The 27823-nt window shown below is 51.0% G+C and overlaps 1 protein-coding gene across 2 annotated transcripts in view; it reads right to left on the bottom strand.

The window, feature by feature from the left end:
- Positions 1–379: 379 nt before the first annotated feature.
- WWC3 (WWC family member 3) overlaps positions 380–27823 on the bottom strand; it is a 117402-nt gene continuing 89958 nt past the window's right edge. The window contains exons 8-22 of one of the 2 annotated variants that reach the window (XM_064573721.1): positions 26914–27003; positions 25164–25729; positions 19762–19882; positions 18913–18987; positions 18373–18459; positions 17155–17347; positions 15844–16011; positions 15357–15508; positions 14344–14509; positions 9955–10119; positions 7392–7484; positions 5323–5550; positions 4744–4871; positions 3967–4116; positions 380–3147 (exon numbers count right to left, since the gene is read on the bottom strand). In XM_064573721.1, coding sequence (XP_064429791.1) covers positions 4008–4116; positions 4744–4871; positions 5323–5550; positions 7392–7484; positions 9955–10119; positions 14344–14509; positions 15357–15508; positions 15844–16011; positions 17155–17347; positions 18373–18459; positions 18913–18987; positions 19762–19882; positions 25164–25729; positions 26914–27003 — 2341 coding nt within the window. In that variant the 3' untranslated portion in view covers positions 380–3147; positions 3967–4007. The remainder of the gene's footprint in view (positions 3148–3966; positions 4117–4743; positions 4872–5322; positions 5551–7391; positions 7485–9954; positions 10120–14343; positions 14510–15356; positions 15509–15843; positions 16012–17154; positions 17348–18372; positions 18460–18912; positions 18988–19761; positions 19883–25163; positions 25730–26913; positions 27004–27823) is intronic. The other variant, XM_045874341.3, reaches the window with a different exon arrangement.

Raw genomic sequence — 27823 nt, 5'->3', positions numbered from 1 at the left:
CGAAACAGTCGGCCGTGACTGATCCACGTTGAGAGGGGGGAGGGCCACATGTGTGTTCATTTTACTATTCTTTTATATCTTTGTTTTTATGTTGAAAAAAAATACTTCTAAAAAAGATTTATTTAGAGAGAGATCACGTGCACAGGGGATGGACGGGTGGAGGCAGAGGGAGAGAGAGAATCCCAGACTCCACACTGAGCACAAAGCCCAGCACGGGGCTCGATCTCATGACCCTGAGACCATGACCCGAGCTAAAACCAAGAGTCAGACGGTTAACCGACTGAGCCACCCAGGAGCCCCGAAAAAGTTGGTATATTCTTATATATTTAAGTCCATGTAATTACATTTTGCTTAAAAAAAGAAAAGTCACGCATTTCCATTCTGTTCTTAAGGCAGATTAGTTTAATTTTATAGAAGGAATACTTTCAAACAATACAAATGACACAATTAGGGAAGAGTGACAAAAACAGAGATGAATACTGATTAGAACTTATTCCCACGACAGAAGGTTACTTATTTCAGCAGTGACAATTTAGTGATCGGATGACGTGAAGACCAAATTCCCTTTGACTCATTGCACTGCTTCTAAAGAATCCTGGTGGCGGACTTGGGATTGTCTCTGGGCCGGAAGTGCTGGTCAAACAGGGCAGCTTTCTTATCCCAAAGCACGGTTATGGGCAAATTCAAACAGAAGATGGAAACAGCCCTTCCGACAACAGGACTTCACCTTTCTGACGTGTGGGCTATTCGCTGGGGGGCGGCAGTCTTCACTAGAAAGAAGCTGCAAAACCAGGTCAGGAGAGAGAAGCCAATCATGGGACTTCTGCCCGCCGCCGGCTCGGCTGTGTCGCACAGAGCCCATCACCCTCTACCTCCCCCATCTGTCTGGCTTTTCTCTCCTGCTCACTCTGGTCCCATTTGGGTGCAAAGGCAGACCCTTGCAGGGAGGCGGGAGAAGTCAATTAGAAGTCAATCTGGTGGCAAATCCAAGTACTCCTCGGACTGCCACTGGAGTAGGGACTGTTTGTTCCTGGTGGGGCAAAGAGCTTTTCTTGAAAAAAAAAACAACTCACACACACACACAACCAAACTCTGGGGTGTGGGGGGTAAGCACCCCAAACAGAAGCCTAGATCTACTGGGCAGTGAAGTTAATTGAAACCCCTGGGTGGAGGGCCTTCTGTATTGGCGCAGTGGGTGCCCCCCCCCCGTTGCTACTAATAGGGGTTGGCAGAAAAGTTGCCTCGAGCCCCCATCCCACGCAGAGAGTGCTCCACGTGGCAGGTGCTGAGGAACAGCCACCAAGCAATGGTTCCCGGGCACCTTTCCGTAGCCAGGGAGCAGGGCACCTGAGAGGGGCATGATTTGCCCTCCACACGCCCAAGTCTGGTGGCAGTTCTTTTTTGGAGTTAAAAGTATCATCAGCTGGGGGCACAGAGAAGGCCTGCCATTGTCCTCACCTGCTTGGCAATGCGCTCGGCTGGGGGGGCGGTTCTGGCAAGCTCTGGGACCTGGCGCATCTCTACCTCCGTTGGGGGTTACGTACCCAGAGAAATTAGCCAACAAAAAGCAGCGCGACTAGAGGCACAAAGAGAAAGCTGGGGTCGCGTGCTGTGAGAGCACGGCGTCTTCAGTCCCAGCGCCAGGGACAAACCCCCTGTCTGTGACAGGCCTCGTGCCAATGAAATGCTTCTACAAAATTCAGTTTTAACAATGTAAAAAGGCAGGCAGGTTATACAAGGGGGCGGTTACAGACTAATGAGGAGAGAGAGAGAGAGACTCTGATTCAAGGTGGGCTTTTCCCAGGGAGGGGCAGAAAGATCTAGGAAGAGAGTTCTGTCTTCTTGTACGGTTCGTGTGACCCACCTCGTTGACTGGTCTGAGGCCTCGGAAGGGAGAGCGCATTTCATGTATAATAAATAGGCGTTCGGCAAAATATTTAGATCATTTGACATTTTAAAAGAATATTGGTATATTTTTATTACATTTTATTACATAAAATTTCTTTTCCCCTCAAGAACTACTTCTAAGATTTCTTAGCAAATACTGGGTAGACTCCAGTATGGAGGGGTCGGAGTTTGATTTAAATCAAATACTCTCCTGTCAGTGACTCGCTGGGTAACTGCCGTTACCCGCGCATGCCTGCTCCCTTCCTCAAACAAGCGCCTTCAAAGGCCATCACGTCTACGTTATAAGCGCTACGCCCATCCGTGGACTCAAGGATTGTCTGGACACACGCGCTCCTAGTTCCCGTCACTTGCCTTCATGACAGAGTCATAGTGCAGGAGCTCCACGCGGCCCCGCTGGTCATGATCGGATGGGGCGGACCCAAGGCGGGGGCTGCCTGTGGTCTGGTGAGGGCAGGCAGTGTGGCCAGCCACGCCGGACAGGCGGCTGAGGCCCGGGGCCCCCCTCAGACTCCCAGGGAGCACACAACGTCGCACAAGACAACAGGAGAGGCTGTCGGTGCGCAGTCCGCGCGGGACACAGCTCGGCAACGCACGCGCGGCCGGGATCGGAAGCGAACGCGGAGTGCGGCGTGTACAAGATACACGGTAAATACACATTTTGGAAACTGATACGAGTGACGAATCCAGCAGAGTGTTTGCGTTTTGGGTGTCAGAAACAAAACCGGCCCCAAAGTCCCATTCTACAGCATGACAAGTACTGAAGCACAAAAGTTTAGTCTTAAAATACATCTTAAAGTCAGTATTTTCCTTCAAGGAAAAAAAAGTACTATAAATAAATTACAATACAGTGAATTTGCCTGAACTCACTTTGTTTCTGTCTTCCAGCCTTTAAGTCAAATAAAACAGCGTAAAAACTGTACACTCTTAACACGATAGTTGATCTTTTATAAAATAACCTGTCTTCAGAGATGTCAATTTCACAACAAGGAAAAACCAAGCCCTGTTGCCGTCACTATTATAAAATATATATGTATAGATATATGTGTGTGTTTTTTACAAAGTGTGTATATTAATAGCTTTGCACAAATATTTTAAGGACAAATTTAGCTAGTCTAAGAACTTCATGAAAACAAACCAGGCAGATAAATACTTCATGTGTACAAAGCACTGTATCAAACATCGTCGGCAGGCAGAGGAGGTACGTTAATCCTTGGTCTTGTAAAAAATGCTATCTTCTCCCTGGGATTGGAAAGGATTACAGGTTAGAAGTGGATATAAATGCAACGAAAGCTCTCATATCAATGACAGCTTCTCTTACTCATACAAAAATGTGAACTTCAATTCCTAACAACACATCTGTCTGTATACGGATTCTCTAAATTTTAACAGACGTCAGGAAGCCCCATGAGGGTAAGGGCTGTCTGCGGTGCCTAGAGGAGTGCCTGTTGTGTAGAAGGTGCTCTACAAATATTTGCTCTATTAACAAACGAATGAATATGAAAAGCTATACAAATGAAGGAGTTCTAAATCATGACTGAAGCAAGACAGTTACAGTGCTGTAGGTCCCTTTATGATGGGGATGTGAAAAGTCAGGGTATAAAAAAATTAAGGCTAAAGGACACATATTATTCAGCCATAAAAAGGACTGAGGTTCTAACACATTATCCTAAGTCAAAGCAGCCAAGCACAAAAGATCACATAGTGCAGGACTCCACTTACATGGAGCGCCCAGAATTGGCAAAGCCAGAGAGAGCGAAAGCAGCCTGGGGCGGTGGGGGGGGGGGGGGCAGGGGCTGTGGGGAGGGGGAAACGGGGAGTGGCTGCTTCATGGGGACGGGGTTTCCTTCGGGGGTGAAGGAATGTTCTGGAACAGGACAGGGGGGCGGTTCCACCTCACTGTGACTACACTAAATGCCATGGAGTCACTCACTTTAAAACGGTGACTTGTATGCTATGTGAATTTTGCCTTGATTTTTTAAAAAGTCAGACACAAAAGAATATAGATGTCGCTGTTAATTCTCCTCATACGAAAAACAAAAACAGGGAAAACTAACGTACGCCATTCAAATTCAAAACTGTGGTTATTCTGGTGTGGGAAATCAAGGGGGGGGGCACCGACAGTGTTCGATTCTTGCCGTGCAGAGGTGGGACGTCTCACCGAACTGCTTCACACATACAAAATGCACGCCTTCCTGTACATCTGTTACGCTTCAATCAAAAGTTAGGTAAAAAGGCAAAGGTAATACGTGTGAATAGATATATATTGTTCACAATAGCAAGTATTTGGAAAGAAGGTTATAAAATAGAGTAGTTAGGCAAATTATATCTGAGATGAAACATTACAGCCAAAAAAGACAACAGATTATGTGGAAACACAGGATATTTTTTTTTTTTAAAGATTTATTTATTTATTTATTTGAGAGAGAGAATGAGAGAGAGAGCACATGAGAGGGGGGAGGGTCAGAGGGAGAAGCAGACTCCCCGCCGAGCAGGGAGCCCGATGCGGGACTCGATCCCGGGACTCCAGGATCATGACCTGAGCCGAAGGCAGTCGCTTAACCGACTGAGCCACCCAGGCGCCCCACACAGGATATTTTTATAAAAAAAAAAAAGCAAAATGCAAACTCGAACCCGCATTATGACAAGCAGCATGAAGAAAACCAGTGTCTAGACAAAAAGGATCAAAAGAAGAAAAAGTCAAAATGCTATTAGCAGTGGGGATTCTGGTTTTATTCTGAACTGCCCGTGGGTTTTTTTAAAATACTTACTTTTTATGACGGCAAAGGTATGACAGGAAAAGGAAAGCAAGCAAGTGGGGCCTGCGGCCTTCCCTACCTGAAGGTCTGCACCTGGATGGGCTCTCTGCGCTTCTGCCCACGCAGCTGGCAGACCCCTTTGGAGGCCTTCTTCAGCATCTTCTCAGCTGCCTGTTCTTTATGGAAGTCAAGTTTTGTCTGTCTTGTCTGGAACGGCACCATTGGATGAACGAGACATTTTTTACTTCTAGTTTTAAGGAAGAAGGAACAAAGCTACTCCCAGCCCTGGGCTCCCGAGGGGAGAAAGGCCTGCCCCATCCACACACACGCCTGCTACAGGGAATCTTCACAGGAGCTACTGGGGTCCCTGGGGTCATGCCTGGCAGACACCGGACCCAGAACATTCCACTACAAAGCGGAGGGTGGCCATGCCAGAGGGGGGCCTGGGGAGCCTTCCTTCCAGCAGCCCCCCACCCGAGGCAGCTGTCATTGCCACTGGGAACACCAGCTGCCTGGCCCACGTGGGGAGGGAGAAACCCAGCTCCTTCAGACGAGCACTCGGAGTGTTTACAGCTGCTCCATCATCATGACCAGGCGGGCCCAGGACGCCAGAGGGACTCCGTGGCAGGTCTCTCCAGGCAGGGCCCCGGCCTCTCACCTGCCTCTCTGCTTCCTTCAGCAGGCTCCGGAATCGCTCGTCCCGCAGCACCCAGTGGGGCAGGTCCGTCTGGCCCCGGAGCTGCGCGTCTTCTAAGCGCTGCCTCAGTTCACGCAGGGTGCAGATCTCCTCGTTCAGCTGCCTCTGCCGCGTTCGGGAGGCCTGGAGATCCAGCTCCAGGTCCAGGGAGGTGCGGGCCATGAGCTCGGCCAGGGAGGACCTGCAGGGCTGCGGGAGACGGCAGCTGTGAGCACACACGCTGGGCCGGCACCGGGGCGCCGCGGCCGTCTGCGAGGTCCTTCCACAACGAAGGGGGACGGGTGTCTCTCTACGTGTGGCCGGTGTCAACCAGATTTGGGCGAGATTAAGTCTCCAGTTCAATATCAAGTTAGTGACGCTAGTGGTCTGCTTTAATGGTGACCCGTGCGTTTGCAAAAGTGTGGAGAAAGAGACCATCCCATATGGAGCTGGTGGGGTCAAAAACGGGTATAGTCTTACAAGTAAGTAAATAAAGAATGGGTACAATCTTTCTGAAGTTCTACTTGACAATACACATCAAGCCACGCATTTTCTTTGGTTCTGAAATTTCATTTTGACTTGCCTTTGAAAGGCACAACTCATGACATGCAAAAGTGATGCAATTCAAGTTCAGGACAGAGAAAACCTAAATATGTGACAAGAGAAAATGGATTAAGTGAATTATAAGGTCAGCATAAAATACAGCCACTGTAAAAAGTAGAAAAAATATACTGGAAAATCTTAAATGATCCATGGTATAAAGGGGGAAAAGCATGTCGCAAACCATCTGAGTGCTTTTTGTTTAAGATTATACATTCACACACACAAGCTGTCAAAACCTTTCCTCCCCATATGAGCCTCAAGTAAGCAAACCTGCCATGTGTAAGAAAACTAAGATGAGAGAAGACTTTTTTGTGTGGCGCTGAGAACAGTTATTTCCCATCCAAAGGGAAACGACCTCAGGAAAGGCAGTTACCGAAACACACACCAGCGTTGCTCAGTGCGCTGGATAACTGTAGGCTTTTTACACACACGTGACACTATTCTGCCCACGTACGGAACTGGAATGCAAAGACATGGTACGATTTAAGAAGTACAAGTTCACTTAAAAGCACTGCTCAATTCATAGCAGAGCTCGGCGGTTCTCAACCAGGGATGACTTGGCCCTCCGGGGGCGCTGGGCAGTGTCTGGAGACACGTTTGGCTGTCACAAGGTGGGGGGGGTGGCGCGCAGGGCAGTCCCCACAACAGTGACCCAGTCCGAGGTGTCAACAGCGCTCTAAACACAGGCAGCACACACACAGTTGGATCTACTAGTATCTCTTTAAAAGAATCTTAGCCTGAAAAAGACAAGGAACTACTCGCTTACAAACAGAAAGCAGCAAAACTCTGTAAACTGACGCCGTGTGGAGGAAACACTCGCTGGGTAAAGTCAATGCAAGCAGGACAGGCCTTTGCAGAAGACTGCTCTATGCTGAAAAGCACCGATTTCTCAACTATACATACTCCTACTCCCTCGTCAAAAGAGAGTCTTCTGTATAGGTTGGTTGGCTCTTTGTTAATTTATTTATTTTTATTTTTTATTTTTTTAAAGATTTTATTTATTTATTTGAGAGAGAGAGAATGAGAGACAGAGAGCACGAGAGGGAGGAGGGTCAGAGGGAGAAGCAGACTCCCTGCCGAGCAGGGAGCCCGATGCGGGACTCGATCCCGGGACTCGATCCCGGGACTCCAGGATCATGACCTGAGCCGAAGGCAGTCGCTGAACCAACTGAGCCACCCAGGCGCCCGGCTCTTCGTTAATTTATTATATTTAAAAAGGTAAAGATCATGAATTATCTCAGATCATGATGTTATCCTAGGAAATTAAGAGTGGTAACGTTTTGACGTTACGCTTCTAAGAATTATACCTCGATAAGGAAATAAATACCTTTTTAAAAAACAAACATATTACCTTTAAATTAATGTTACCTGAAATACTACCTTCTAAGTTCTGTAAAAATAGCTCCCAGGCTAAGTCCAGGCTCCGTATTAGTTTACGTGGCACGCACCTGCTTATAGCGGAGGGTCCGTCTTTCCAGGGTGTTTCGGACAAACGGGGACTTCCGGGGCAGCGTCGAACTGTCGCTGTCACTACGATAAAGCTGTGCCAAAAAGAATGATGTTCAGAAACACTTTCTCAGAAGTGCAGTCTTCATTCTCTCTGTGTAGCTGAACTGCGTGACTTCACTTCTCCTCACGGGGACCCAAACGCACGGACAACAGCTGGCACGTCTACCAAGCCTTCTGGTCTCAGTGAGGACGCAACGTCCCCCACGCCAAGAACCAAGTAAAACTAAAGACAACCCAGAACAGACCAAATAAGCAAACCGACCCCCCACCGCCCTTCACGTTACACGTCCTCCTCATTCGCTCTGTTCCTGGCTTTGCCAAGAGCTGGGGAACAATGACTTTCCAGAAAGAGACCCCCCTCCTGGTAGGAGGACAAGCCAGCGGCACTGACATCCACTCTGCCAGTCGAGGGAAAAGGTCTGCGTCTAAAAAGACAAAGAAGTAACACCTTCTTTATAGGAGCCAAGACCTTCGGCGGCGGCTTCTTGCTTCTGGATCAATGCGTATCTGTGGGAAAGGCAAAGTCCTTGCCTTCGTGGCCTTCTTTTCCACGCCAACTAACCCCAAATACTCCGGAAAGGCCAGGGCACGGCGGCGTATACGCGCCCTCACTCCAGCGTGACCGACAGGTAAGAACGAAAAGGCCTCTCCCAGCGTCCCCCGGACATGCATGCTCTTACGCAGGGCACAGAACCCGCACAGGAGCCGGACGCCTTCCTCTGGGGAGGTAGACGACTTCCTCCTTCCCTGCACCGCCCTTCTCACCCAGCGGACCCGAGCCCACTCGGCGGTGGGTCGGCAACAGCCCACAGTGGGGAAGGGACCTGAGGGCAGCCCTGGGTCTAGCGCCTCCGGGTAGGTGTCTGGTTAAGCACGAGCCCCCACGGGGCTACAGCCTCATGGAGCGGGGGTGCCCGAGCCGGATGCCGTGGGACCCAGGGCAGCCACGACGGGACACCTGGCTTCTGTGGGGAGACGCGCAGCAGGTCTTGCAAATGGCCCAGGGGCAGCTTGGGACCCCCCACTCCCGCCGTGGGATAAAGGATTAACCTTGCTCCAAGAAAGGTTTGGTCCTTGCCCAGCTCCTGGGAAGTGACCCGTAACCCCCTGGGATGTCCTGCCTGAGTGTCTCTGTTTACCTGGGGACCTCGAGCCAGGCCACACAGTCTCTGCTAACAATGTGACTTATAGCGGGGGCCTTAGGCCATCAGCTTGACCTCTAGAGACGAAGGTCAGGCATGCAGGCAGTCAGCTCTGCCTGTGTGACCAACCTTCCACAAAACCCCCGGTTGGCAATACTCCACGCGTGTGGCTTCTCCCAGCAGTGACAGGTGACCAGACCATCCGCACAATCCCGCTGGAAGAGACCCGGAGGCCTGCGGCAGGTCTCTCCTGAGTGCTGCCCGACGTGCCTCCTCTCTGCTGACCTTGGTCTACATCCTTTCACCGTAATAAACCACAACAGTGAATCTAACGGCTTTGCCGAGTTCTGTGGGTCCCAGCAAGTTCCTGACCCTGAGCACGGGCCAGGGGACCCGTGAACCATACTCCCGGTGTCTCTAGCACACATCTGAGCCCGTTTCTCTCGTATGACTGAACTTTGGTTTTGCCCAACCAGAGCCAGCTCCTTGGCAGTCCCCGTCAAGGGAAGGGGCTTTACTTCAACGAGCCCAGTTTGGAGGCGGGAGGGGTCAAAGCTCTCCTCGATCCAAACAGCCCCATCAGGCCACTGTGTCGTGACCATTTACCCTTCCAATTGCCTTCTCTTTCCTAATCCATCCTGTCACTGTCACACCACCACTGCCGGCCAACCTCCAACCTCCGTCCTATCTTCAAGGACCGCAGCGGGGTTCTCAGCATCAGAATCATCAGGGCTCTTCCCCAAGCTCTGATGTCCAGGCCCCACCCTGACCCGCAGTGAACCTTGGGGGTGGAACCCAGGCACCAGCATTCTGTGAAGCGCCCGCCTCCACGACTTCACTGCACGGTACAGCCCAGGCTGAGAACCACGCGATGTCTCCTGCCATCACCTTGGGGTGAGAATTTACGGGCTGGGGGGTCAGAACCCTGTCTCAGTGCCCCGAGTCTTCAAGGCTGCCGTCCACCCTGGGACCCAGCTAAGCTGCACTTCAGGACTTCGGACCACTCAGTGGCCTGACTTAACAATCTCCACCCAATTCAGGATATTCCCTGTTCCAACCTGTTACTCCTATTCGCCCTGCTTCCCGAACATGAGTTGGTACACATACAAACTGAAAATCCGGGGAGAAATGTATCAGAATCTTGAAGAAATCCAGAGTGAGATATGCATGGGCGAGGGGTAGATGGGCCACCATACTGATCGCATAGCCCCCCGTGTGGCTGCGCATTATCGGCACTTGGGGGAACGAACGCACAGGTCTTTCAGCATGAACAGTAAAAATAAAACATGACAAAGGGGAAAAAAAAAAGAAAAGAAAAAAGAAGACGTTCCAGTCAAGAGGCAAAGGAATTTCAACTTACTCTGCAAACGTACTGGCTTCGTGCCCCAGGGGAGAAGGTCTGCGAACGCACAATTGTGCTACTCCGAACGAAAGGCGACCCGCGAGCCCTGCGGCTGGGCCTCTCCTTCGGAAGACTCGCTACTTCTTCTGGGAAGACATCTTCTGTGTTGGTTTCTTTATCGACCTAGAGAGTAGTAGTTCATTATTACCATGACTTTTTCTAGAACATGAGCAATAAGCTTCACATGAACCTCCCTGGTCTTTTCCACTCAGAGTTCTAACTGGCATTTCACGTTGATGTCCAAAACGATTTTTGATATTCCTCCCCGCTACACACGCATCTCCTCCTATAGGAATCATCTCTACTCTCCAATTGTTCGTGCCAAAAAAAAAAAAAAAAAAAAAAAATCTTCGTGCCATCCTGGACTCTGCTCTCTTTCGTACACACTGTATGTAGTCCGAGACCAAATCCTACTGGCTCCAGGTTTATGATGAAGCTTGTTTTTTTGGGTTTTTTTTAAAGATTTTATTTATTTATTTGACAGAAAGAGAGAGAGAAAGCATAAGCAGGGGGAGCAGCAGAGGGAGAAGCAGGCTTCCCGCTGAGCAGGGAGCCCGATGCGGGGCTCGATCCCAGACCTGAGCCGAAGGCAGATGCTTAACTAACTGAGCCACCCAGGTGCCCCATGAGGACGCATGGTTTGACCACTTTTCATCAGACTTCCCTTTGGGTCACCATCATCTCATGCCCAACTGGCACAGGAAGCTTTTGGCCGGTCTCCCCAATTCCACACCTCCTTCCCCCCCTTCAGTCTCTTCTCAATCCAGCAACACGGGAGATCCTGGTAAAGCTGAAGTTAGACCCAGCAATTCCACTCCTAGAGATTCACTCAAGATAACTGAAAACGGGTGTGCAAACAAATACTTGCACGCAAACATTCACAGCAGCATTATTCATGTAGCCAAAAGGTAAAGACAGTCCGAATGTCCATGCATAGATGGATGGATGAACAAAGGGAGGCATACCAATCAAGGAAATACTACTCAGCCATGAAACAGAGAGAAGCTCCCAGAACAGGCAAATTCCTAGGCAGAAAGCAGATCGATGGTTGCCAGAGGCTTGGGGAGTGACAGTCTCATAGGTGCGAGGCTTTACTTAGGGATGATGGAAATGTTTTGGAACTAGACAGAGTGGTGGTTGCCCACATTGTGAACATATTAAATGCCCCTGAACTGTTCACTGTGAAATAAGTTCACTTCATTTTCTATAAATTTCATGCCAAAAAATTATTTTAGAAAAGGAAAAATCATGGGGCGCCTGGGTGGCTCAGTTGGTTAAGCGTCCAACTCTCGATTTCAGCTCAGGTCATGATCTCAGGGTCATGAGATCCAGCCCTGCGTTGGGCTCTGCACTCAGTGTGGAGTCTGCTTGGGCTATTCTCACCCTCTCCCCCCACCGCCCCACCCACTCGCATGCACACTCTCTCAAAAAAAAAAAAAAAAAAAGAAAGAAAGAAGGAAAGAAAAATCCACGGAAAACCTTAAGTCAGATCACGTCAACCCCGGGCTCAAAACCACCCACCACCTTCCCAATCATCTCAGAGAAAAGGGAGAGTCTGGAGTGGGCCCTACATGATTTGGTCTTTTCCCTTCCCTCTATCATTGGCTCTGACAACCCCCTGCCCCACACTGGTCTCGCTGCTGTTCTCTCATCAGTCCCCCCACACCCCCACCTGTGGGCCTGCACTTGCAACTCTCTGTACCTGAATGCTCTTCCCCAGCCCCGCACAAGGCTCCTGAGACTCCTGCCTTAAGGCTTCTGCTCAAAAACTGCTTTCTCAGTGAGGCTTCCACGACCTTTCATTCTTTTTCATTGTAAAAAACACGTAAAATTTACCTTAACCATTTTTCCGTGTATAGTTCAGTAGTGTTCAATATATTCACATGGTTGGGAAACAGAGCTCTAGAACTTTTTCATCTTCCCAAAATGACTCTGAGCCCATGACACAACTCCCCATCCTCCTGTCCCCTACCGACCACCTTTGTACTTGCTGTCCATATGAATCTGAATACTCTAGCGACCTCCTGTATGTGGAATCACGCAGTATTCGCCCTTCCGTGGCTGGCTTATTTCACTTAGCACAATGTCTTTAAGGTTTGCCTATGTTGTAGAATGTAAGAGGATTTCCTTCCTTTTTAAGGCTGAATGATATTCCACTGTATGGACAGACCACCTTTTCCTTATCCATTCATCCGAAGATGGACTCTCGGGGTGCTTCGATCTCTAAGGCTATCCTGAATAATGCTGCTAGGAACATGGGCATGCAAATACTTGGAGACCCTGATGTCCATTCTTTTGGATATATCCAGAAGTGGGATTGCTGGATCATACAGGAGTTCTATTTTTAAATTTTCTTTTTTTTTTTTTTTTTTTTAAGATTTTATTTATTTATTTGAGACAGAGAGCATGAGAGGGAGGAGGGTCAGAGGGAGAAGCAGACTCCCTGCCGAGCAGGGAGCCCGATGCGGGACTCGATCCCGGGACTCCAGGATCATGACCTGAGCTGAAGGCAGTCGCTTAACCAACTGAGCCACCCAGGCGCCCTTAAATTTTCTTTTTTAAGATTTTATTTATTTATTTGACAGACAGAGACACACAGCGAGAGAGGGAACACAAGCAGGGGGAGTGGGAGAGGGAGAAGCAGGCTTCCCGCCGAGCCGGGAGCCTGATGTGGGGCTCGATCCCAGGACCCTGGGATCATGACCTGAGCTGAAGGCAGACGCTTAAAAACTGAGCCACCCAGGCGCCCCTTATTTTTAAATTTTTGAGGAACCTCCATGCTGTTATCCATAGAAGCTGCACCGCTTTACGATCCTGATCTAAAATATAAGTGCAAACCTATATTTCTAAATATAAACCCCTTCTAAAATAGGAAATCTTTCTAAAAACGCAAACCCCACCTTCCCTACCATCTAGTCCTCCAGCAGCCCCTCTTCTCAAGCCTGCTGTGTTTTCCTGAGTGATGCTGTTGCCTGCCTCCTCCTGGAGGGCAGGATTTCCCGTTTATTTTCTTCACTGTTGCATCTGCACGGCCTAGCACCTACCCACGTGCGCACGCAAAGAGAGAACACAAACGTGGTCAAGAACGAACAGCTGGGGAGCTCCAGTGAAGGGCATGTGGGTATTTGTTCTATTACTCTAGCAACCTGTCTGTAGATTTGAAGTATTTCAAAATTAAAATCGGGGGTGGGGGTGGGGGTGGGGATGACGACAACACACCAAACTCGCCTCCCACAGCCCCCTCCCCCATTTGAGCCCATGCTTTTAAAGGTCTTAAAACGCTGACCACCAGCAACCACTGGGAGGCTGGGCCACAGAACAGCTCCTTTAGAGGGGTCGCACGCACGTGTGCAGCTTGGGAAACTGATGCCACGTCTCTCGGGACTCGTGCTTTGGGGTGACAGTGGGGCCCATGGTGATAAAACGTTTCGAGGAGTTGAACAGTTTGGGAAAAAACTTTCCATAGAGCATGGATTCAGTGTCTCCCAACCTCACAGGCTTCATCAGACTCTGTCATGGCAAACATGAAAGACTTCCTCGCTGAAGATGTGGCCGTGAGCACAGCTAAGATTGGGTGAACAGAAGGGGCGAAGGGGCACTTTGTAGCGCCTAATGTCGCAAAGGGAGCAAAGAGATGAGACACTTCCAAGCGATCACACATGAGACCTCCTGAGCCGTACGGGGCCCTGAAGATGGGAACAGGCCATCACCGGGAAACATGGAGTACCAATCTGCCCTTTCTAGCTGTAGCTGTCTTTTTTCTTTTTTTTTAAATTTTATTTATTCATTTGAGACACAGAGATACAGAAAGAAAGAGAGAGCATGAGAGCGGGGGGAGAGGCAGACAGAGAGGGAGAAGCAGGCTCCCTGCTGAGCCAGGAGCCCGATGCGGGGCTCGATCCCAGGACCCTGGAATCATGACCTGAGCTGAAGGCAGACGCTTAACCATCTGAGCCACCCAGGCACCCCTTTCTTTTCAGTTGAGAGTGGAGAGACATGTCTATGGTACCTGCTGTGCCCATTTTGAGCCATTTACAGACTCAGCCCTTCCCTTCCTTCCCTCGGCTCTCCGTGAAATGCCCCCTTGTCTATGGCCCCCCGATCCGACAGCACGGTCCGTTTCCCACCACACCGTCACCACGGTCACGGTCACGGGGAGTGTCTGCAGGTAAGCCACACCATTCTACTCTCGCACTGGAGCCTGTCAGCTTCATCTCGTCCATCTAGTCCACCCACCCCCTCCCGTTTCACGTGGAGGGTGCACACGCCCTCCTTCCAGGGCCGTGCCCGGGGTTGGGCGGCAGAACATCAGGGGACCCCAGAAGCCCCCTGACCGTTTCCACTTACCTTCAGAGGTGGAGGCTGAAGTTTCTTGGGGCTGTAGGGATCGGCCTGGCCAGCAAATGCGTGTCCATGGAGGGGGTCGACGCCAACACAGCAGGGCTCGGGGTGTGGGGGGCTGGTCTGGGCGCAGCTGCTGCAGCCACTGTCCACGGAGTCGGCTTGCCAACTCCTAAAGGCAGACATTGCGAAAACCCACAACACGTGTGTTCAGGTGGCCTTCTTTCCCTTCCTCTTCTCTTCCCCAACTTCTCCAGTCCACCCTGCCTTCTGTTCTTTATCAGGAATTCTCCAGTGCACTGTACTAATGTGTAGTGGAGCCCATGCTAACAGCTCTCCAGGATTTCGTGTTTTGCATTTTGTGGATCCTTCCCTTTCCTCCTCCTCCCGTGCATAAAACGTTCTGCCTACCCTCCACTGAATTTGGTAAAAACCCCTCGCCAGAACTACAGTGTCACAAAAATAAAGTACACTGTTCCTTACAAAACTGAAAAAAGCCAAGTGCGCGTCACGGGAGCGGGTGCCCTGCCGCACGCCACGCACGGCCGCGGACGCACCCAACGGGACCCACGTGCTGCCCACGACCGCACACAGGCGCTCTTCCCATCAAGTCAAAGGGCCTGTTTTCTAGGGGACACCACGGGACAGGGCCTTCAGTGAGACGCTCTGTGTGTCCCCACCAGCCAGCTGCAGCTGCTGAAGAGGTCAGCAACCCGAGCCCTGGCTCCCAGCCCCGCCCGGCTTCCCGCCAGTCCCCGAATACCATACTCCACCCCTCGGCCATGCCCTCTCCCTCCCTGCAGCAAATTCAGGCAAAGGTATTCAGAAGCCGCGGGAAGCTGTGGAAACAGGATGCTCTTCGTGGAAAAACGTGGAAGTAAAGCAGTACCACGGTGCCTGCAGAAGGGATCAGACAGCAGTCCGTTCCCTCGAGGCGCTCGCCCATCTACTCTACGCCGCCGCCGCTGCAGGGCGGCCTCTACCGGGCGCAGGCCTGGCCGACGGGCCGCTTCGGGTACCTCTCGGACACGGCCTCGGCGAGCTCCTCCTTCCGCTCCATCTCGAGGACCTCGTCCTCCGTGTACTCCAGCTTCACCCGCTCCTCGGCCAGCTCGCGCTCCACGGCCTGCAGCTGGGCTGTGGTTCTGGCCAGCAGCGCCGTCACCGCGTCCTGCGGGGGGCACAGGGGCGCCCCTGAGCCGTGGCGGGCCGCCCTCGCGGGCTCTCCAGGGCCAAGAAGCGCACGCCGCGGGCCAGCGGGACGTGGCCGGGCCACCTCGTGCAGCTCCGAGGGCGCAAACGTTAAAACCACCTGTGTGTCGCTCGCCTGCATTAAAGCCACCGTCACGAAGGGCCATATGCATCGAGGCCTCCCGCTCCCGGGCCTCCCCTTGAACCTGCCCTCGGGCACCGCTAACGCTCCCACACTAAGTGTGCGGAGACGCTCGTGAGAGACGAAGCCCCGTGACAGCGGGCGGCGGCGGCGGGAGAGGCGGGCACACGTACCGTCTTTCCCGCGGCGGCAGCTTGTGCGGGGTCCCCGGCGGCACCCCCCGGCTGCTCGCTCTCCCTCGCCCTGGGCGGCCCGCAGCTGCTGAACACCTGCACCGCGTACCAGCGCAGCTGCATCTCGCTGGACCCGTCGTAGTCGGCCAGGTTGATCTGAGCAATGCCCTGCACGAGTGTTTAGGGGGAAAAAAGGCAGAACTGAATGATTTCACCTTAACAACCAAGGGGAATCTTGTAAAACATCAAGGTGGCCCTTCAGTCGTAACCAGAAAGGCAGAATGTGTCATTGCTCTTCAAAGGACTGCAGTAAAATCAAAGTGGTAGCAGAGGATCTTGTTGAGGCTCCTGGCCCGCTGCTTCGGCCCCATGGGGAGGTGCCAGGAGGGGGACAGGGGCAGAGAGTGGACAACCTGGGGGTGGGGGTGGGAGGTCAGGCTCAGGGTCTGCCCACTGATGAGCTGTGGAGTCGCTCAGGGATTTCTGAAACAAGACAGGGCTGGCTGAACGCCACCATCTAATTCTACTGCCAGGGGTGAGACCAAGGGGAGAAATTCCAACCTCACAAAGAAACCATCCTGGTTTCCAAGTCATGGCCCTGGCCAGTGCATGGTTGGGGCACTGAACACAAGCTGCTCGTGGTCTTAGTTCAAGGAGTACCAGATAAAATACAGAGTAGCCAGTAAATGTGAACTGCAAATAAACAATGGATTTCTTTAAAGCATTAAGTATGTCCCAAATATTGCATGGGACATACTTATGTTAAAAAAGAATCCATAGTTTATTTGAAATTCACATTTAACTGACCATCCTCTACTTTTATTTGCCCAATTTCTCAACCCCACTTAGTTCCCTCAACTGGAAGCAATATAGGGCAATACAGAAGTCTTGCAAGTATTAGTTGAGATAATATATTTAAAGTACAGTGTACCTGGCAAGACAAATCCCTTTCTGTACTCCCAGCTACAAAGATCGCTTCACATGATGACAATTTCTAAGCAACCCACCACAGGAAAAAGGCAGGAGGGGAGGGTGGGTAGGAGGGAGACAGGAAGGAATGAGGGGAGGGAGAGACCAAGACAAAGAAGAGAGAGGCAGGCAGAAAGATAAAGAAGACAAAAACAAAGAGAGGACAAAAGATGGAGCGACAAGAAAGAATGAAACACACACAAAAAAGGCAGGAAGACAAGAAGAGAAGGGACAGGAGAGAGACAAAGACTGATCGGAACACAAAGAAAGGAAGGGGGGGAGGAGAGCAGAAAGGAAATGGGGGGAGGAGGGAGAGAGGGGGAGGGAGGAGAAAGAACATACCAGCAGTTCTTCCTGCAGCTGCTGATTCACTGAACATATATATAATTGAAGTGACTTCAACGTCAACATGCTTGAATGCACAGGGATTCTGAAAATTTCATTAAATACCAGGGGGGCCTGGAATTCCAGAGCCTTAGAGCAGTAAGTGTTTGGGGTGCCAGAGTCGATCGGCGGCAAATAGACGCGGATGTGTCTGGAACCAGAAAGAGGGAAGAAAAAAACAGAGGCGACACTTACTGACAGATCTGTGCGAAGAAATGCATGAACCACACACACATATACACATGTATGTTTCCCTGTTCGGATGCCCACGGGCAGAACCTTAAAGTCTTTTGGAAAAGGTCCTTTTCTCACCTAAGAGTAAGCCCAAAGAATTTACGTGCCCCTGGAGATCAGGAGGGAAAAACGCTCACAAAGAGAAAGGCTCACAAGTCAGTAGTTATGACTTTGGAAGGAGTCAAACAGGTCCTGCTTTCACCAGCTTTTTGGGAAGCCACCTGCACTGATCTCTCCATGGCCTCTTGGCTCCCTCTTCAAGCTCTGCCTGCCTTGCCTCCAAGACCATTCACACCAGCCTGGGCTTCCTGCCCTGTCCACTCTCAGCAGGGAACAAAGGAGAAGCTCAAACACTGGTGAATGCCGCGAAGTACGCCATCAGGGTGAGCAAAATCCCAGGGTGAGCCCTCAGCCACTTACAACCGGGTTGCTCCCAATGCCTTAGGCCAGGGCCCTCTTTAGAGGACAAGTTTGTAAAGACTCATGCAAGGGGACTGCACCCTTGGGCTTGAATGGCCCCTGACTGGTATGCTCTTCGCCTGGCGAGTGGGACCCGCTGGGCAGCCCTCTTGGGCCACGGAGCTCACAGAGGTCGCGCCCTCCAAAGGCAACAACGCGACTTTCCCTCTCCTTCGCTCAGACAAGGGCCCCTGGTCCCGGCCAGAAGCCTCTGCATTCACTTCGCAGGATCACAGAGCGGAGCGCCACTACATCGGCCACTCTTCTTAAAACTTCCAATCCGGTCTATTCAGACACCGCCCGGTATCTTATCAGGAATCAACTTTGGACCTCAGGTTCCCAAACGGGCTTTGCCCTCCCGCAAGTGCCGAGCAGAACAGGTGAGCGAGCCGCGCCGTGTGCAGGCGGCCCAGGAGCTGCCACCGCGGGCCGGGGGTGGTCCCCGGGTCCCCGAGGCAAACCGCTGCCGCCAAGCCAGCTTACATCTTGCAGTCCTCCTTCATGACCAGCCCCGCAATATTCTTCAGTTGGAGCACGTTCACAAGAAGACACTCGCCGGCGCTGTCGAGCCTAGGAAATAAAAGAGAAGCTCGTGAGCTGCGCAACCCCCGCAGCGGGCACCTCCTGGTGCCTGACCTCCAGCAGCGGCCCTCAGCTGCTCGTGCTCCGTGCGGCCGCGGACAGAGGCAACTCCGGGCCGGCCGTGCGGCCACTGCCCAGGGCGTCCCGTGCCCCCTGCTTACGGCCCCGGGGGCCCAGCTCCATGAGGGGACAGCTGCCAGCCGTGACCCTCAGTGCTGGGGGACGGCAGTGGAGCCGCTCTTCCCCAGCCCTCCTTCCCGCCACCGCTGTCCCCTCACGTGAGCCACCGAAGCGGGCAGGGAGGGGGTGTCCAAGCCGGGAGCACCACCCAGACCATGGGGGTCCCCGCATCCCTCCCGGCCTGCAAGTGTGGGTCACTGGGTGGGCGCCGAGCTACAGATCATCTCTAGGAGCGACAGGGTCGGGGTGGCCTGTACTCACAAAAATCCAACGTGGATCTGGGGCCCTTCATTCCCACAAGCGTCTCCGTGTGCCAACTCGTCAGTATCCTCACTCCTGAACAAACCGGAAAGTCACCGGGGTTAGTCCCCCCGGAGCCGATGACCGCCGGTTTGGCAGAAGCTCTCTCGTGCTGGGGCGCTTCTTACCGAGAAGAGCTTTCTTACGTTGCGACTTAAATAAATTCTTCATGTGACTGAAAGGACACAGCAGGCCGACACACCTCCGTGGGTACCTGCCTACAAAGTGCTGTTGGTTTTGAGAAAATGACTCGGGACACCTTTCAGAACCACATGCGCTGCTCAGGACAAACTTCCAAACTAACTCTTAAACCATTTGCAGTAAGTGAGATGTCTGACAGACACGTGAAAGGAAACAATGACATCAAACTTACCAAACCGAAATAAAGCCCAGAATCCCAAAAGGTGTTTTGTCGTTACAAAGTGATTCCTCTAGCTTAGGAAAGAGGGGAAGGAGGGAGAACATTCAGTTCTAATGAATGCCTTTCTAGAAAGGCAGGTCTCTCTTAACCACTGGCTCTCCTTTCCCAGCTCTCATGGGCTTAGGCCTTCAAGTGACCAGGGCCAGACAGGAGGAAGTCATCCTCGAACCACGGAAGGAGGGCCAACCTCCAGACGCCGCACAGAAGCCAGAGGAGTTTTCTTGGCGGGTTGCTAAGGCCCAACCTACCAAAGTTGAGAGAAGCCAGGAAGAGATTCTAGCCTTGGAGACACACACAGTTTCAATATGCCCAAGTCCCAGTATGCATATATTTTGTGCTTAACAGCAACACCGTGGGAAGTCTGCTGAGGGAGAAGATCAGCTTCTAACCTTTTGGTCGGAGGCTCAAATACCCCGCTATCGCTGGCCAGCGAATAATCCGACAGGCATGCAGACACTCGGCGCGCTCTCCTCTCCAACCTCTTGGCACTGTCTTCTCGAAGAGTCACTGCTATAAACAAGAGACACACCTGGGGTCAGGAGGTGACAGCATGGGAGGCCGGGGACCGTGAGGCCAAGAAATGAACACTCTAGGTTACAGCACATACAGAGTTACTAAGTGCTCCAGAGACACGCCATTATATAGACATACATCATAGATACATGCGTATGTTTCAATATGCTGCACTCACAATTTTTTTTTAGTATTGAAAAATTGAAGAAATAGACTTCTGGCTACTTCTTTAAAAGCTCCTTACTTTAAAAAAATTTTTTTTTAAAGATTTTATTTATTTATTGGACAGAGAGTGAGCACAAGCAGGGGGAGCGGCAGGTGGAGGGAGAGGGAGAAGCAGGCTCCCCGCTGAGCAGAGAGCCCCACATGGGGCTCGATCCCAGGACCCTGGGATCATGACCTGAGCCAAAGACAGATGCTTAACTGACTGAGCCACCCAGGCGCCCATAACAGCTCTTTGGACAGTCACAAATCTCTCTTCACCTCCTTAATGAGCACAAAGAACAGAAGATGATGGGGGGATGCCCCTTCATGTCACACTTTGGGAAAGACCACCATCCCTGAAAGAACGGGAAAGAAAGGTTACCCCAAATGCAGACAGCCCCTGTTACCTAAACGTATGCGAGTGGTAGGTAGGGGTATTTTTCATTTCCTTCTTTATGCTGCTTGGTATTTCCCATATTTTATACAATAAACATATACTCTATATTTTTCAGGGAAAAAAATTTTTTTTTAATTATCCAAATAAACCCTAACAAGACGTGGTGACTTTCAAGTCAGAGGACACAGCTGATCCCCGACTCAGCCTTTGGAAACAGCTCCTCTGCAGCATCCTCCCAGCAGCCCTGGGGCCAGATTTGCTTCTAAAATTGCTTTCCTGCGGTTAGCAAACTACCGTTACTAGGCAGCTTATTTTTTGCCTTGTAGCTCTTTTAATCGAGAGCCAAAAATAGCCGTCGACATTTTTCCTTTTAGCATTTCATCCACTGTCTTTGCTCCTTCCCTCACAAGTTCCTTTTCACAGGGCCAATAAAAGCAGGCACACCATCTTCCCGTGCTAGGTGTGAATGCGCACGCGGGAGTCTCCACGCTTTCCAGAGAGGCAGACTCGGTGAGAAGACAGAAATTAAACATGGAGCCCCAAACTGAGCCTTCCCCTGACATCGTGATCCCTTTTGTTAACAGCGCGGGTCCCTCCGTCCTCTTTGTGCTTCTCTTCGGCCATCTATGCTCCGAACACAAAACTCTAGGCACCTGTGCATCCCCACGTTGAGGGAAATGTCCAGGCCACTGATGACCAGCTCGCTTTTCAACCAAATCATTATCCACACGCCGATTAAATCCAAACACGCTAGACAACAGACAAACAGACGGAGCTGTGGTCTCTGGTCTCACGATCTCAACTGCAGACCAAAGCTGTCCTTCCAAAGGTCTGCAGTGCCAAGCGTGGGCACCTACAGGCTCCTCCCTGGCCAGGGACCGAAGCTGGCTCCATTCTGGGGTGGCTGGAGGCGCGGACTCCTGAAGTCCAGCACTTCTTGTCACTCCTGCCACATGGGAGGACCCAAAGCCCCCAGCTCAGAATCGCAGAAGGAAGCCGTTTGTTGCATGGATCTCCGGCCAACGAAGCCGCTCCCTATCTCCATCCCTAGCCCTGACCCTCAGCCCGGCTCCTAGGCCCAGCCTTGCATTCCTTCGAGGAAATACCACCAAGCAACGATCCCAAGCACTTCCGGTGAACCCGACGGTGCAACGCGCACAACGTTTCTCTCTCACTGCAATGGCCGTCTCGGAGGAGAAAAAGGAAATGAAGGAATTAATCCTCAGTGATCCCAGGCTTAGTTACTGCATTCACGGAGTAAGTCGCACCTGGCAGCAGGTGTCGGAAGGGAGTATGATCAGCAGTTGGCCTGGGTAGGAAAAAGCGCACAGCATATCCCACGCTGCACCCCCTGCCATCTGCCCCGGGGCTTCAAGATGGCGAGATGGAGCACGGCGGGGGTGGGGGCGATGGGGGGGGCAATGCCAGGGAGGGAAGGAATAAACAGTCCTCCAAACATTCATTTTAAAAAGCTCTGATCTTTCCATCATTAAAGACAGACAGACAGACACTGAGACCTGAGGACATCAGCACTGCTTGACGAAAAGAAAATATAATGAAAATCACATTTTGGGCAAAGCTGCCAGTTGGCATATAGTAAAACAATAAAAGCCACTGAAGTCTGGGAAAAAATACAGAGGAATAAGTACTTCCAGCTTTTAGAAAAGTTCTTGTACAACTTCAGTGGCCATAAGTATTAATGCTGAAATAATAATAATAACAACAATAATAATAATGGTAAGTAGCGAGCTACATTAAAGTACAACTATGCGATATGCCCTTCTTGGCCACACCCCTCCCGTCCTGAACACACTGATTCACTACACAAAGATGTGCCTGCTGCCTGACCAACAAGGTGAAGGATTCCAAGTCACTTACAGTGAACGTTTCTGTCGAGCCGCATGAGAAAGGAGATAAAGAAAAAAAGCACAAAGTGAAAAAACTGCAGAATTTAAGCCAACAATTTTAAACAGAGTATGAATATCATAAAAACGTCAATAAACGGATGAACTAAATCAAGGCTTTCCCAGATTTAGATTAGCAAATACTAATGGGAAATGAAAATAGGAAAAGATTTCAAAAATCATGACACATTTGGCTTTCTTTAAAGATTTTATTTTTAAGTACTCTCTACACCCAACGTGGGGCTCAAACTCACAACCCCGAGATCAAGAGTCGCACGCTCCACGGACTGAGCCAGCCGGGTGTGCTGACACATTTGGCTTTTAAAATCCCAGAAAGATAAAAATGTAGTAAAAATATTAAAAACATTAAAGATTATAGTCTATTTTCCCACTCCCCTGTCCCACCTTCTGCCTCCACAGATCGATTTAAAACACAATGGAAGAAATTATTCCTAGAGCTTCCTTCGTAGGTTTGGGCAATTTTGAATTTCAGCTTACTACAATTTTATCTTTCTAAAACTTGCCCGAGGTCAAACTTAGACTGTGCTGTTCCTAAGGAAACTAGAAAGTCAGGGGGAACTACATGACGGCAGGCATCGTAAACGAGGGGTGGAGTAACAAAGGTCCCTGGAGTAGGAGTACAAAGATCCCTGATGACTCTAGGCTCAAGTGTTCCCACAAACAACAAGAGAGGCAAGAAGTCACTCTGTGCCCACGCCTGAAGCTGGTTACCCAATCCAGCCTTCTGGGAGCACCCACCAGGACCAGCGCATTCACTGAGTTAATTATTTCGAGTTTATAAAGACCCAAGCCTACTGACACTGTCATCCAAGAATTGACCACGAGGTGGCAGTACCTGAACGTAGCATAACCAAATACCTCCCAGCCTGAGGAGTCTGAACCATTACAATGTCAGCCAGAGTGGGAAGAAAAAAGTAAAGAAATCAGGACCAGAAATTAAGTCAGCTCTTCTCCCTCTCATCCTGTCTTTCCCCTGGCCCAAAAGGGCTCTTGGGCCTTGGGATTTTCTGCCTAATGAGACTGATATTCTTGTGTCTCAGCCTTTAAAGACAGGCGGGCAGGGAGGTGAGGCATTGAGGGCAATCAGCTTAAGCAACAACAGATGTGCAATTTGGTCCCGATTTTGTGTTTTCTTTTTTGAATTAAAGGAGTAAACATGGAGCACTGACCCTGTGATTATAAAGAAGAAAGGGAATGAGGGGCACCTGCATATGTGAACTCCAGAAACCGTATACCTGGGGATGTGAGAGGCGTGCTTGTAAACACAGAGAAGACAGCAAAATCACTGATGCCAAAAAGCCACAGGGCTGGCCTCCCGACCTCACAGATCTCTGGTCCGGCGTGTAGGTGCTAACAGAGACCATTCTTCTATTATAGCTACAATAACCAGTGTGGTTATATACATAAAACTCAGGCTAAGAGAACAGTGGTGAGTGAAGACCGCCTTGTTCACGGGCAGGGAAGCCAAGACTCAGCCAAGTCCGGGGATGCACTCAAGGTCACACGGCTAGCCAGTCAACAGGCCAGGGAACAGGATCTGGGCCTCTAAGCTGCAGGTCTGAAGCCGTTTCCACTACACCGCCCTGGCTTTGTCCTCACGTTTCATTTCTGCCCCCTGCTGCTGAACCGCTCACCGGTGCGTGGCCAGGTTTCTCAGCTTCGGCACTGCTGACATGTTGGCCGGACGGTTCCTGGAGGCGGGGGCTGCGCCGGGCACCGCACGATGGTGAGCCGCATCCCCGGCCTCCACCCACCAGATGCCAACAGTGCCCCCTCCCACGGCCTTCACTTGTGACAACCCAACACCGTCTCCAGCCATTGACAAGGACCTTCCAGGGCTCAAAATCTCCCCTGCTTAAGATCCACTAAGCTACACAGATATCTAGTGTTTGCCTAAATGGAATGTCTAAAACCTTTCTGCTGTGTAAATAAAAATTCAGGAACTTTAGGAATGAGACCTCGCTCTTGGTCCTCTTGGAAACCTAAGGGAGTTAAAGTTGCTGGAGCTTGGCTCAGAAAAGCACATGGGGTCAAGATGAGGAGGGTCGGAGCCCAGGCCCTGCTTTGTGCATAAGCCATCAGCTGGAATACTCTTTAGAACACCAGTTCCGTTTTCTACATGGGCTACCACCGGAAAGGCCCAGGCACCAAGGAGAAGCTGAATTAACACGGACCAGATGCATGAAGTTCGCCTTGCGCGATTTGAGGACCACCAGAGAAATCGGATGGGTAGAAATGACGGACGCTTACTGGCACGTCTTTTGAAATGACACCGATCACCTTCATTCCCATGTTTGATAAATTACACCTTTGAAAACTGTAAGGACGGAGGCTAAGAGACGAAGGCACAGGGACAAAGGAATTAGAGAGGTACACCGGCCACATGCACCCTGGGGCTGCGGGAATTCATGGAGGCCCCAGGACCCCCTTAGCAGCCTCTGACTACGGGAAACCGTGGTGCTTACCGTCCTTTTCAACGATGAAGCACGTCCTGAAAACAAGCCGAATGCCCGGGAAAGACGACTTGGCCATCCCCGTGACCTCTCCAGGCCCCCGACCCCACGGCCCCATGAGGAAAGCACATAGCAGCAGGCGTGCCCTCCTCCTCACCCTACCAAGTCTGAAACCTACAGCCGGCCACGGAATTGAAGAGGCGGCGGGCTTCAGTGCAACTGCACGCGATTTCTTCCCTGAACCCGAAACCCTTCTTTTCCCGGGACGGAGAGAACCCACAGCACCCCTCAGTACTTACTTGCAGCCGTGGGAGCGGCGGTCACTTGGGGTCCGCGCTCGCGAGGTCCTTCCCCATCCCCGGGGAACCCGTGCGGCTGAAGGGATGCCGTGCCCTGCAAGTCTTCGTCGCCCAAAGCACAGGCCTGAGCCCGCAGTCTGTCGAGGGCGCCCAGGCCGGGCACCTCGAAACTGTCCCCCAGTTGGGCCAAGGGGGAGTCGCGCGAGGCCGGGAGGAAGGGCGTGTCCAAGGGCGAGCTCGGGGGAGACAGAGAGGACAGGGAGGAGCGGGAGGACAGGGATGCCAGGGACTGCGGCGTGTCCAGGGAGCGCCTCTGCTTGTGGAAGCCCGAGGGCACCGGGGAATCTAAGAAGGGGGCATCTCGTCCCAGGGAGTCGAAGGGAATGAGATCGAAGCGCAGAAGCTGGCCACACTCGGCGTCGGGTTTCTCGTACTGCGGGAGGCCGTAGATGTCGGTGAAGCTGACGGAGCTCAAGGACCCGCGGCTGGAGGCGAGCGAGCCCCGGCTGGAGGCCAGGGACCCGCGGCTGCTCCCCGAAGACACAGTCAGGGTGCTGGCGGACAGGCTGAAACGAGAGATACCCCACGCTCTTAGAAAAGCGGCCCAAAGACCTGTGCTTAAGCCCCACCGTTCTCCACTGCAAAGCTGAGCATCTGGTCTGTTCCAGACGGAACAAAATCCTGCCCCATCCTCCCATTAACCAGAGCGTGTCTTGAACCACTCACAAGCATTTATAAGGCACCTGCACTAGTATTTCCTTTGTTTCTTTTGAATGTCAGTAGAGAGCGACAGGTAACATCAGAGACTCACGCCTGACTTCAAGTTCCAGCTCAAACGCAGACTAGCTGAGCCCACCGGGTCAAGCAATTTGCCCTTTCAGGAACCCCCACTTTCTCACTGGGGGCTGGGAGATAATCATTCCTACGTCGTGGCATTTTTAGGAGGAATAACCGAGAAAATACATAGAAAGCCGTTAATACTACGCCTCACGATATACTAAGTATTTGAAAATGAAGCTATTACTGAGCATCCAATTCTTTAAAAATATTCATATCATTTTTTAAAAAAACAAAATAAAACTATCCATGTGCACAGGGAGATGGATATATACACTTCAGAAGCTGTAAATTATAAAATCATAAGACGTATTTGAGTTCAGACTCGCTATTCTGCAGCCAAGCTTGGTTCTCCTCATATTCCCTGAATCATACATTAGCAGCTCCTCTTAAAAATACAATGTAGCCGCTTTCCCACTCTGTGTTTACAACCCCTTCCTGTTCTAAATTCTGGTAGGAGAAAAACAAGCTAAAGGGAATGATGAAGCTCATGGACATGCCACTGTAACATGATAATTAGGTATAGCTTTCTCTTTTAAAGTTACCTGCCTTTTTAGGGTGCCTGGGTGGTTCAGTCAAGTAAGCACCTGACTCCTAATTTCGGCTCAGGTCATGATCTCGTGGAGCCTGCTTCACATTCTCTCTCTCCCTCTGCCCCCAACCCCCCCAAAATAAAAATAAAAATAAAAATAAAGTTACCTACCCTTTTTTTTTTTAAGATTTTATTTATTTATTTGACAGAGAGAGACACAGAAAGAGGGGGAACACAAGCAGGGGGAGTGGGAGAAGGAGAAGCAGGCTTCCCGCTGAGCAGGGAGCCCGATGCGGGGCTCGATTCCAGGACCCTGGGATCATGACCCGAGCCGAAGGCAGACGCTTAACGACTGAGCCACCCAGGCACCCAGTTACCTACCTTTTTAACTGGGACTGGAGATAGGACGTTAGGCGGGTAGCTTCTTCCAGCTGCATAAGTAGACAATTTCTTTTTTCTTGAAGTAGAATCCTGTAGGTAAGAAAATTGTCCATTGGTGGATTTCAAAGAGAATGAGTTTATATTCCCAACAAGAAATTCAACTGTAAATTTCCCCAAGTGATTTAGGTTTGAATGACTCAAATCTAGAAAACACATGTAGGTCACAAACACCAAGATAACAGAGACTGTTTTTCTCTTGCTTGACACTGTCCCCCAGCCCCCTGAACAGTGCCGGATACACCGTAGACGCTCCACAGATGGGTGGGTGGGTGAACGGATGGGAGGGTGGGTGGGCAGGTGCATGAACAGGCAGGAGGGATGAGAGGCTAGACTAGAAGATGGCCTCAAATGCAGAGCACGCGGTAGTCTGCTGGAACTCCTTAGGACAAATCAGAATCCCTCGCCTAAGCCCTGCTCCGGGCAAAAATGCATGGATCCTAAAATCCATAGAATTAAGATTAGACACAAATAAAACAAAACAGCAACTGTCACAGAGTTGGAGGGCATTTTTTCTCTTCTTTCCACTTTCTTCGACTTGAGGCTAATTTCTGAAATGCACTTTGTCCGCTGCACTAAGTCCCCTGCCTCGAATGGAGCCCTACACGTGGTACAGGCACTCGACACTTCCTGAATGAATGAATGAATGAATGAATGAATGAATGTGTTTGCCTCAGAACAAAACAGTCCCTGTTTATAAATCAAACGATGGCATTTAACATGTGACCAAGTAGGCACCCTTAAAACAGTCACTCTGTCCTTTGGCGGGGGAAAGGCTTGACACCGTGCCAATCCCCAGTGACACTCACTCACTACCTGGCGATGAGGGCACTGGGGCCGAGGCAGGCAAAGC

Source organism: Mirounga angustirostris, unplaced genomic scaffold (genome assembly GCF_029215605.1).
Source record: "Mirounga angustirostris isolate CCGP_5_RB_7025 unplaced genomic scaffold, mMirAng1.0.hap1 SCAF_11, whole genome shotgun sequence".
In the NCBI taxonomy this organism is placed as follows: Eukaryota; Metazoa; Chordata; class Mammalia; order Carnivora; family Phocidae; genus Mirounga; species Mirounga angustirostris.
Note: the sequence above shows the minus strand (reverse complement) of the source record. Positions and strands in the feature narration are given on the sequence as shown.